The sequence below is a fragment of the Triturus cristatus genome, chromosome 3_1, assembly GCF_964204655.1.
Source record: "Triturus cristatus chromosome 3_1, aTriCri1.1, whole genome shotgun sequence".
In the NCBI taxonomy this organism is placed as follows: domain Eukaryota; kingdom Metazoa; phylum Chordata; class Amphibia; order Caudata; family Salamandridae; genus Triturus; species Triturus cristatus.
The window spans coordinates 1,063,117,095-1,063,129,295 of record NC_140583.1 but is presented as its reverse complement, the minus strand read 5'-3'; the positions used below and the strand labels follow the sequence as shown (position 1 = coordinate 1,063,129,295).

At 45.8% G+C, this 12,201-nt stretch overlaps 1 protein-coding gene across 4 annotated transcripts in view; it reads right to left on the bottom strand.

The window, feature by feature from the left end:
- CENATAC (centrosomal AT-AC splicing factor) overlaps nt 1-12,201 on the bottom strand; it is a 64,280-nt gene that overhangs the window by 4,654 nt on the left and 47,425 nt on the right. For all 4 annotated transcript variants that reach the window (XM_085645882.1, XM_085645884.1, XM_085645883.1 and 1 more), the window contains 2 exons: nt 6,181-6,270; nt 5,473-5,605 (listed from right to left, as the gene is read on the bottom strand). In XM_085645882.1, coding sequence (XP_085502008.1) covers nt 5,473-5,605; nt 6,181-6,270 — 223 coding nt within the window. The remainder of the gene's footprint in view (nt 1-5,472; nt 5,606-6,180; nt 6,271-12,201) is intronic.

Here is a 12,201-nt window from a genome sequence, read left to right as displayed (position 1 = left end):
CATGTTGGAGCAACCAGGATGAGTGTCAGCGAGTGCTGTCGCAGTTTGCGTGCCACCAGCGGTATTAACGGCGCTGGGGGAAAAGCGTACGCAAATCTGCCGGACCAGTTCATCCATATCGCATTGCCCTGCGACTGTGGATGTGGGAACCTGGCGGCAAAGCTGTGGCATTTTGCGTTTTCGCTTGTGGCGAATAGGTCTATCTCTGGATGACCCCACTGTTGGAAGTACGGTTGGAGTACTGACGGGTGTAGCTCCCACTCGTGCATTTGGTGGCTGTGTCTGCTGAGCAGATCTGCCATCTGGTTGTCCTTGCCGGGGAGGTGTTCCGCCATGAGGAATATGTTCCTCTGAATGGCCCACTTCCACATGCTCTGAGCCAGATGAGACAACTGTGGAGAGTGCGTTCCTCCCTGCTTCTGTATGTAGTACATGGCAGTCATGTTGTCCGTCCGGATCAACACGACCTTGTTGCACAGGTGTACCTTGAATGCTTTCATTGCCAGGAAGATTGCCATCAGTTCGAGAAGGTTGATGTGCATCTTCTTTTGTTGTATTGTCCATAGTCCCTGCACTGTGTAATTGAGTACATGAGCTCCCCATCCCTGGAGAGACGCGTCCGCTGTCAGTGTTATTTGTGGAACAGGCTCTTGGAACGGTCGGCCCTTGCAAAGGTTTTGTGGAGTCCACCAATGCAGAGAGTTGTATGCCCGACCACTCACAAACACTAGGTCTTTTAATTGCCCGTGAGCCTGATTCCATTGACGTGCCAAGCACTCCTGAAGCGGGCGCATATGTAGCCTCGCGTGCGGGACTATGAAAATGCAGGAGGCCATCATGCCTATCAACTGCATGAACACTCGCGCAGGAAGGGAGTGTTGGGGTTTGAACTTTGAGATCAGCATTTGCATGCTGTTGATCCTCACTAAATTTGGCTGAGCTGTGGCTGCCAGAGTGTCTATGGTCGCACCTAGGTACTGTTGTACGTGTGCGGGTTGGAGATGTGATTTTGGGTAATTTAGTGAGAATCCCAGACTGTGAAGAAGGTGAATGGTGAGGGACATGTGGCTGGCACATTGCTGGGCTGACTTTGCCTGAACAAGCCAGTCGTCCAGGTAAGGGTAGACGTGAACGTGTTGTCTCCGTAGATGTGCAGCCACTGTAGCTAGGCACTTTGTGAAAACTCTGGGTGCTGTTGTCATGCCGAAGGGGAGGACTTTGAATTGGTAGCTGCCCCTGAATAGTGAACCTGAGATATTTTCGGTGTGACGGGTGTATGGGTATGTGGAAATACGCATCTTTGAGGTCTAGCGTGGCTAGGAAGTCTCCCTGTCTGAGCAGCGGGAGAACCTGCTGTAGGGTGAGCATGTGGAAATGCTCTGAGAGAATGTAGTGGTTGAGGGGTCTCAGGTCTAGTATAGGTCTGAGTGACCCGTCCTTTTTTGGTATTAAGAAGTACAGAGAGTACACCCCTGTCCCTTGCTGGTGGACGGGCACGACCTCTATTGCGCCTTTGTGCAGCATACTTAGCACTTCCTGCTGTAATAATGCTAAGTGCTCTGAGGACATAGGACGGTGCTTGGGCGGTATTGTGGGTGGAGTGGAGGTTAATTCGAGGCAGTAACCGTGTTGAATAACATCTTTGACCCACCTGACCGTGGTGATGGTATTCCACGTGGACAGGAACCGCTGGAGTCTTCCCCCGACAGGTGTTATGTGGTCGGGGGGAAGGGAGAGGGCGTCACTGTTTGTTTTTGGGGGAGGACCTGGTGTTGCCGTAACCGCGTCCTCTGCCCTTTGTGCTGGAGCCACGATATCCACCTCGGGTTTTATCGTATGTACTCTGTGTGCCCCCTTTATTGTAGGTTTGCTGTGACCCCTGTCCTCTACCCGCTCCTCTATTTCCGGGGCGACGAAAGGAGCCACTACGAAATGTCTGCGTTTGCAGAGCCCCCATTGACTTTGCAGTGTCTGTGTCTTTTTTGATCTTTTCTAGGGTGGTGTCAACCTCTGGTCCGAATAAGTAGTCGGGGTTGACAGGCTGATTGAGGATGTCATTTTGAACCTCAGGTTTGAATCCGGAGATTCGTAACCAGGCGTGTCGTCGTAGCATGACGCTGGTGTTTATTGCTCTCGCAGCTGTGTCGGCGGCATCCAGTGCACACTTAATGGATGCGTTCGTGAGAAGTTGTCCCTCCCTGATGAGGAGCTCCGCTGCCTTTTTGTACTCGTCTGGTAGATGTTGGAGTAGGGACTCTAACGTGTCATAGTGTGAGCGATCGTAGCGAGCTAGGAGCGCCTGTGTATTGGCAATGCGCCATATGTTTGCCGCCTGGGCTGCAATCCTTTTGCCGGAGGTCTCTAGCACCTTGGACTCCTTGTCCGGGGGAGGAGCATCACCAGTTGTCTGCGAGTGTGCCCGTTTGCGAGCGTTAGCAACTACGATGGAGTCCAGAGGTAACTGGCCTCTAATGTACGTAGGGTCCCCAGGTGCAGGCTTGTATTTTTTCTCGATCTTGGGGTTTATTACCCGTGCCCTGGTTGTTTCCTTGAAAATGTCCTTTGCTGGCTTAAGGACACCTTTTAACATGGGCAGAGTCTTTACAGTCCTCTCTGAGGATGCGAAAGTGTCCACCAAGAAATCGTCCTCGATTGTGTCCGAGTGGAGTTGCACTCCATGATTGGCTGCGGCACGTTCAATGAGGGCGTTGAATGCAGCAGTGTCCTCTGTGGGAGATGTTTTTGCGCCATAAAGCTGCGTGTCCTGGGTATCTGTAGCGGCACCCGGGTCTACAGGGTCATCCCAAGCTTGATCTGGGTCCTGCTGGTCCTCAGGATCCATATCCCTGGGGTAGGTGGTGTCGTCACCCATGTAGTCCTCCATTGCGTCCGTGTCGGAGTGCGTCGGAGAGAAGGACAGTGGATCTGGATAGGGGGTGTGGAGGCGTTCATAAAGGACTGGTTCCGATTCCGCCGGTAGTTTTTGCTTTAGAGGGATTCTGTAAGAGTCCAAAGCCTGCTCGGAAGTGATCTTCCGCTTTCGGAGCAGGAGCCTGCCGGTGTCGGCGTCGATGAAGTGGGAAGGTGATGTCCCAGTAGGAGAGTGTCCAGTAGATGGGGACCTTGTCTGGGTGACACGTGTTCTGATCTCGAATAGTTTTGGCGCCGTGGACGGCGGCAAACCAAAGGTGATGTTGGTTGGTGCCGAAGGGGCCTTTGGAGCCTTGTTCGGCTCGGAGCCCGACGTGGGCTGGAGGGCTGCCTTTTCTCTGATACGTTGCAAGGACGCTGCAACTTGTCGCACCGAGAACGCCGAAGGTTCTTTGGCACCGAGTGGTTCCGTAGAGGTAGGTGTGGACTTCTTCGGAGCCACAGGGTCATCGAGTCGAGGAGAGGTAGTAGCTGTCGACGGCGTCGATGATTGGACCGTAGCTGCTGCTTTTGAGGTGGATTCCGATGGAGCGGCCATTTTAACCTTGGTGGTCGGTGCCGATTGCTTCGGTGCCGGGGGCCGAGGCGCTTTGGTGGTACCGATGGCCTTTCTCTTTGGATCGGTGCCGACATCCGCTGCAGCGAGTTCGGCGCCGAAGTCCCTTTTGGTGCGGTCGGAGCCGACGGTTTTGGCTGGCGTCGAAGGAGTGGAGGTCTTCGAGCCGACCAGTGTCAGTTTCGCTTTCGGTTTCTGTTGAACCGGCGCGACGATTGGTTTCGGTTTCGTTGAAGGGAAACCAGTCTTTTTGGGTAATAATGTCTCTCGCTGGATGTTCGAGGCCGGGCCAGAGGGCGGGGCCGAAGAACTGCGGGATTGATCTCGGGTAAGGCCTGAAGGTGATCCCTCGACCGGAGCCGTAGACTGACGCACTTTGATAGCCTCCGTTTGGACGGGTAGGCCCTGCTCGTCACCAGAGCGATCTTCTTCGGCCCCGAAGGCCTCATCGTAGTCCCCTACCTCATCGTCGGCTTCTTCCCTGTGAAAAAGCTCTTCATCTGCGTCTTCCGATCTGGAATAGTGTTCGGAAGCGGGGCTGGAGTGTATGTTTCCCACGCTTTCAACATATTCGTCCTCGGTGCTGAAGATGTTGGTCGGGGCCGGTGCCGCTTGCTGCGCTTCTAGTCTCGCGGCTCGTCGATTCCGGAGAGTCTTCTTGGATCTGAATCGGGCACAGGCCATACATTTCGATTCGTCGTGATCCGGAGAGAGGCATTTGTTGCACACCGGGTGGACGTCGATATGTGGATATTTCGCGTGGCAAACAGGACACCGTTTGAATGGGGTCCTCGATTCCATCGTCGATGTAAGGTCGATGGTCGGATGAAACGGATCCGAAAAAGTTGTTAAGGTCGCTAAACTAGCAAGTAAATTGTCGATACCGATCGGGAACAGTACCGACGAAAACTAAAGGCCTTTTGGCCTGAAAACTAAATTTTCCTAACTTGAGTCAAGATAAGCACATTCGAACCCAATGGCGGAAAAAAACAATCTGAGGATGGAGAGGATGCCCATGCGCACTGTGGTCCAGGGGAGGAGTCACCTATCTCAGGATACTTCAAAGACTCTTCCAGGACAACAACGTGCAAACATCCGCATCCAACACTAGGCGGCGATCTATGCACAGATATGAATTCAGCAGCCCACATGCCTCGAACATCCTGTGCCCTTACAAACAACCTGTGACTATATGTCAACCTTCCTAGTTCAATGTGTGTGGGTCTTTTGGGGAGTAATATGTCTGATCAAGGTACCAACGGAAATATCCCATCTATAGTACTCGTTTCCCAGTCACTTGGAGAAAGCCTGTCCCTTTCTTACACTGCTTCCGCTGCTCATGGGTGCAACCTCCCTGTGAGGTTATGGCTGATGTTTCCCCGCCCTATGTTCAATAGAGAGATCTCCGAGACCCACATACCGGTAGTTCCCAATTCCCATGTTTACCCTGTTCCATTGGAGTTCGGCGCTCTGTTTCCTGGCCTCCCTAGTTGTTTTTGTTTTCTTTTTTTTTTGCCAACATCTCTCCAGATGTTCACACTGTTGGCTAAAAAGAGGAGAAAGCCCGGTTGCAGCCAGCGATGGCAGCTTTGAGAGGCACCTGGTTTCTTTCATCTCCTCCTGGTGATCTACAGTCTTTTGAGCTGTGATAAGGCTGTGAGTGACCAGTTTATTGCCACACGTTTGCCTGTTCTTTCCCCAGCCCGTGTAATCAGTGCTTGGGTACGCCCGAAACTTGCACAAAACAAGCATTGGCATAGCCAATAGGTCTCGCCTTTGGGACCTTATAAGTGTTTAGCCATGCAATGCAATGTTGCTGCACCAAGGATATTGTACTGCATAACTAAATACTTATAAGCTTCCAAAGGCAAGACCTATTGGCTATGCCAATGCTTGTGTTCTATTAGGTTTCTAGTGGACAAGCTAAATTAAGCCCTGAAAAGCAACTAGTACTCGTCCCACACTGTGGCAACTTCTGCACTTACCTGGATTGCCAGCGCCGACCATCATTCCAGACCCGCCCAAAAGATGGAAGCCATCCGTCTCCTGTCTGGGATGTGTGGTCGAAATTAGCCCCCACACGGTTTGGCGGCAATTTCTTCAGCTTCTCCTTCTCCTCTGAAAATACAAGAAAATTACTAAGTAGTGCAGTCTTTACAGCACAAATCATAAATCCCTAAATGTGTGCTTTCATTGGCACCATTCTTTCATCAGCACTCACTACACAAAACCTCATATTGACATGCCATGCTTTCCATGTGCAGGATTCTCTGAGGCCTGGCATACCAAGTTTGAAGTCCAGTGGAATGCCCATGCTTGCCTGTTTATAAGGCATACCTGTTTCAAGGGTGCATTTACGCACACCACCCATGTACAAGGGTATATATTACCCAAAGCTGCTCACCCTACCTCATATGCAGTGGTGCTGGAATGCAACAGTTTTTGTTGAAGTTAGATATTAATATTTACGACATCAATGTAACCCTTGTTATCATATGTGCCATGAGCTTAATGGCCCATGTGGTTACAAGAATTCTTTTGTCCCAAATGTATCCTAAAATTTATCCAAAAATGTATTTTTTTTTTTAAAACACTGGAAACGGACTTCTTCATTTCCTAAAAAAAATAGCAATAAAACAAAGACTAAATCGCCTCCAAATAAAAATGTCAAAATAAAGAATAAGGTTTCTTACGTTGCTTGAGGAATTCCTCGTGAGAAGGCCCGATCTCTTGTGCTTGGTCTTCAGGCTCCTCATCCTGCATCAACCACGGAGGCGTGGCACCTGGAGAGAAGGATGAAAGTTTGCTTAGAAGAACAAGGTGCTTCTGCAGACCTGTATGGCTCCACAGCGAAGTTGGGTAATGGATTTGGTGATCTGGGTCAGAAGCATCTCTATGGATCCAAAGGAAACTGACTGCAGTGCTCATCAGTTCACTAACCCTCTGCCCTGCTCTGTTTAAAACTGCCGCCCTGGGAAGATGGCGTGCTCAAAAAACAGTATGAAACAATTACTATTTTGTCTCTGATGAGGACATTATGAAATGAAAGTTGATTCACAGGCCACGCCCCTTTACATAAAACGTATTGCCCCCGTGCAACAGCCCTGAGACAAATTGCCAGGCACACAAAAAATGTAAAGATGCATCACGAATTGCTTAACTTGGAAGCAGTATGTGATGGTAGTCATTGGGAATAGGCAGCTTTGATACGCACATGATCAATCAGCTAAAGCTCCGCCAGTGATAAAATGGGCTGAACAGGAGGACGTTCAACACAAGCACCTTGGAATCCACACCAACAAATAATACAGCATTAGTGTCCTGTGAATATCAGAATTGATCACCTTACTTAAAACCCCCTCGCCCAGATCTTCCACTCTCCTCTCACCAAGAACCTTTTGCTATCCAGCATCTCTGATTGGGTGGTGTTATTAGCCTGATGTGATGGGCACGGCGTTATATTACACATATATATCTCACTCACACACACATATATATATATATATATACACACACACACACATACATCTCCGAAGAAACAGTCCCACTACCCCTACTACCAAGAGGGGCTTACATAGCACAGGTACGGACCACAACGGCACTCCAAAGTTTATTCTCAGTAATTTATTTTTTCATTCTTGCATAACACCACAAAGTGTATCGGACCAGTGTCCGCCCAGACGCGTTTTGATCGCCGACTGCGGTCTTGCTCCGATGATGAATCACATTAGATATCCAGAGTGTAATCAATAAAAAAAAAAACATACGATTGGTCAGGTGATAGTGTGGGGACGTAAAAAAAAGACTACAATGTGGAAAACACAATTTCACCATAAATGGCCCCAAGTTCAAACATATATGTTAGAATAGAGTGCACATTAAATAGTAATTCATAAATTCAATACATGTGCTATAAAACACAGAAATATATTTTGTTGTAAAATTACGTCCATAAAACTCTCTAAAACACGAATACTGAAATAGTATAAAATATAGAGGAGATGTGTAAAAACTGCAAATACAAGATAAAATACCCTTGTAACACAAATGTCAATTATTTACACTGTGCAAAATGTCATTTTGGCAAATAAAGTGCAAGTGCACCTAAAGCAGGAACTAATATCCGAAAATGCTCCTCTACCCCAAGTATCGTAGTATAAAAAAATGTAAAATGGACAAGATAAAAACGATGTTGGTCATGAATTAATGGTGGCTGTACACCCTGTGCATAAGAAGAACCTAATAGACCAATTAATTTGTGCAATGTATATCCAGACTGTGTGCAAAATGTGAAAGTGCAAAATGTGGACCCAAAAACCTACAAGTGTACATAAAATGAAGGAGAGGCTGGGTAAGGACGCTTTCAACCAACAGGCTGTCCTGAAAGTGCAAGTGCTAGATGGTAAAAATTCGGAGCAAAAATATTGGCGACTAAAAACTTACAGTCAAAAATAGAGTCGAAATTAGAAAAAACTGGTAAAAGCTGATTTAGGAAAACACAGAAAGCAGCAATACTGAATAGTAGTAAAATCCAGATTTAGATAGACTAAAGATCACACAGATACAGCAAAAATCAAATAATCAAATAAGATTTGAGGAAGAGACAGCTTGATCTACAGGACACCTGGGCAAAAACACGAGGTAACTGCTGTGAGAAAGACCCACCAAAGCTACAAGTGCTTAAAAAAGTTATGTAGGTCTTTACTTGTGTTAAGGCCATTCGGCATCTTTGTGTCGAATCTCGTGATAAAAAAAAAAGACTCAAGCTGTCGCAACTTCCTCTCTCTGTGCCCACCACGTATAGAGATGGGAACCGCCCCAAGTACTGAGTATTTTAGGTCATCAATTTTGTTAGAATGTACTGCTTTAAAATGGTGCGCCACAGTATAGTTAGAATCCGAATTGATGATGTCACGCAAATGCTGCAAAATTCTGTTATACACTGCCAGTTTGGTACTACCAATATATTTCAGATGATAAGTACATTCCAACATGTACACAGCAAATTCACTCCGACAAGTGAAGTGCTCTTTAATGGGGACTGGAATGTTACTGAAAGCTGTCATATATTCAGTACGATTAACACCAAGGCTCTGCATGATGTGCATTTGAAAAAACCTGTTTTAGTCAGCCAAGTAGTTTTGAGAGTTAATTCCAGTCTGGATTTGACAAGAGCATCCCTCATAGAGGGAGCTCGTCTGAATGTAATAGTAGGGACGGGTGGCAACAGAGGTCTTAAAGTCAAATCCGTTAGGATGATAGGCCATTGGGCATTTATAATCCTATGGATTTGTTGTTTGCTTTAAGTTGTAATAAGTCTAATAGGTTGATTGTCAGTACTATTCTCATCAAAAGAGGGTTGGGTAACAGAGTCAGGAGTCAATGTAAGCTTGGGTGCCAAACACATATCACGGGTCTGACTATTGGCTTTATCAAAAGCCACTTTTAGATCACTTTGATAGCCACGCCTGAGAAAGTGATTAAAGGCATCAAGTTGACACTCAAACAAATCTGATTTGAGGCTACATATCCGCCTTATGCGAAGGAATTCACCATATGGTATGCTGCATATCAGACATTGAGGATGTTGACTAGTGACATGTAGGGTGGAGTTCCCTGCGGTACTTTTTCTGTGTAACTTGGTTTGTATGCAATTGTTACTAACAAACACTTTCACATCTAGAAATTCAACCCTGTACTCACTGATGGGTGCTGTAAAGTTAAGATTGAGCCTGTTCTCATTGATAATTGTCACAAATGTTAATGCTTGCTCCTGGGAACAATCCCATACCAAAAACAAATCATCAGTGTATCTGCAATAATATCGGATGTGGGTGTCCCAAATTGCTTTGTGCTGAGACTTAAGGACGTGCTCCTCCCACCAGCCAACCAACAAACAGGCATAGCGGGGAGATAAACACACTCCCATAGCCACTCCCCTCAATTGATGATATAAAACTTTTTTGAAGAGGAACAAATTGTTATTTAAACATAATTCAATCATGACAAGAAGCATGCAATTATGATTGTGTAAACACAGAGCTCGATCATTTAAAAAATACTGAACAGCCAAAAGTCCATCAGCATGGTGAATACTAGTGTACAATGAGGCTATGTCCATGGAGATTAACAGATAACTGGACTGCCACTAGACGTCCTTAAGTTTTCTCAGGAAATCGCCTGTATCTGAATGAAGGAGGTCAAACGCATCATGTGCTCTTGTAAGAAAAAATCCACATATTTAGAATTGGCCTCCAAAACATTGTTCCTTGCTGAAATAATAGGTCTTCCAGGCACATGAGCTATGCCCTTATGTACCATCTGAATGAAGTACAAAATAGGAGTGGTAGGGTGATCATTCTTTAAGAAGAGAAACTTGTTTTTAGACAAAAGGTCAAGTCTTTTCCATTGGTGAAGATGTTTAAATACAACTTCCTTGACTACGTTTAATTGTTGACGTGCAAATTTACATTAACAGCTAGAGTCTGATAAGTGGCGTTGGGCTTCAGTCAGATTTTCTGTCCTCGGCCATAAGACAGTATTGCCACGCTTACCAGCACTGCTGACAATTACCTCGTTGTTTTGTAACTTTTTCATAAGAGTCCAATAACTTTTGGACTGGTAGTTTCGACGGTGGATTTTGGATGGACAGAACTGTTCAGATTTTCCAATTTGTCAATAACCATGTCGCTAAACACATTGATGGAGTCTTTAGGCATGAGGAGATAGAAGGAAGAGGGAGGATGAAATGGATATATATATATATATATATATATATATATATATATATTACCTACTGGCGGTTGCCAGTAGGTAGTTATAGTTAGGACCACGTTTCCATAGGAAATCCGCAACATTCTATTTTGAATAACTTTGGCGCCGGTTGACGAATCCTCGCAAATTTTTCAAAATAGGTGGGGCGCTACGCTCCGCTCCTACCCTGAAAGTCTCGGGGGGATTCGTCAAGCGGGGGCTGAGATAAAAGGGGGGTCCCAAAACGCGTTTTTCCCATGCATTTTTCCATAGGACCTTTAGACACAGCTACAGCCCGAACGGCTGAACAGAATTACTTGAAATTTGGCAGAGAGGTAGTCCTCAGGTCAAGGAAGTGCCTTTTGTAGGTTTGGTGTAAATCTGTTCAGTAGATTCTGAGAAAATAGCCTTTAAATCAATATATATATCTGAGCCAGCTTACGGTGCACTTACGGTGCGCTTACCGTACGCGTACGGTGGCGTGCGCGATTCTGATTGGCCCTTAGATCTTAGTAAACATTCGAATCGGTCGAAACCAGGAAGCGGCGGCCGCCATTTTCTCTCTCGCACTCTGACAGTGGGGTTGAAAAACCAAGTGCAAAAACATGTAAAGGGGCTGTTTACACAGCTCCCAAGCACCTAGCCATGTCGAGGGAGTCCCCAACGATCCCCCAAGTGAAAAAAGGCAATTTTAATTTTTTCGAAAATTTCGCCGATTACGCTTACCGTACGCGTACGGTAAGAAATAATAAATAAAAAAAAAATATCCACATTCTCCCCACTGCAGTGCATTGCTTATTAGAGCTAAACAAAACATATATTTTACCTGTCACAACATTGCTCATCATATGTCCTCCATGTGCGCACGGTGCGCGAAGCGCATCGTGCGTTCATGGCCCATCTAGCGTAACGTGGGCACGCGGTGCGCGAAGCGCACCGTGCGCGCACGGAACGAACTGCGTTAAGTGGGCGCGCACGCCACAAATGGCGTAAAGTAACTTAGCATTTAAAAAACCGTACAAATTCACTGAAAAAACCATAGGTTTCACACACGTTATAGTTAGGAATTAGCATTTAAAAAACCTTGCAAATTCACTGAAAAAACCATAGGTTTCACACATGTTATAGTTAGCTGGACATTTTACTGATAAAAAACCAATGAAATTCCCCCGTTATAGTTACTGTAGGCAACTATAACTCACGCGACCGTAATCCTCTGCTGATGACATATGTGTCTTTATGAAAAAAAAATATTTGTAATATATGTATAGCTAAAATTTAATGGAAGAAGACATGGGCAAATAAGTGTCTAAATAAAGTATTAGCATCAGCAGAGGATTACGGTCGCGTGAGTTATAGTTGCCTACAGTAACTATAACGGGGGAATTTCATTGGTTTTTTATCAGTAAAATGTCCAGCTAACTATAACATGTGTGAAACCTATGGTTTTTTCAGTGAATATATATGAATATATATATATATATATATATATATATATATATATATATATATATCCATACACACACAGACACACACACACACGCCTAAAACATCTGAGAAACAAAACAGCCTACAAACAGTATATTGTGGAGTCTGAATTCCTGTAGCACTCCTTGATTAACACCCGATCGGGAGGTTTCATTCTGCCCCAGAGGAGTGTAGTTCAATGGGTCCTTGACATGTGTTTAAAGCCAGTTACTCAAACCTACAGACCTCTAGTCTGTACACACCTGACCAGTTGCTCTTGGCTGGCTTCAGGTCACTATAATAATTTGGCTCCAGGTTTGGAAATCTATTGGCTGCCAGACCAATACTAAACACACTTTTATCAAAACAGATTCTAACTGTATTGCATAAACCCCAGTTTCCAGTCTGGCACTTCAACGCAAAGAAGAATGGTGTATAACGCAGAGCCAGGAAGAATGTTACTGCTACCCACCACACTGTAGACAAAACCCTTA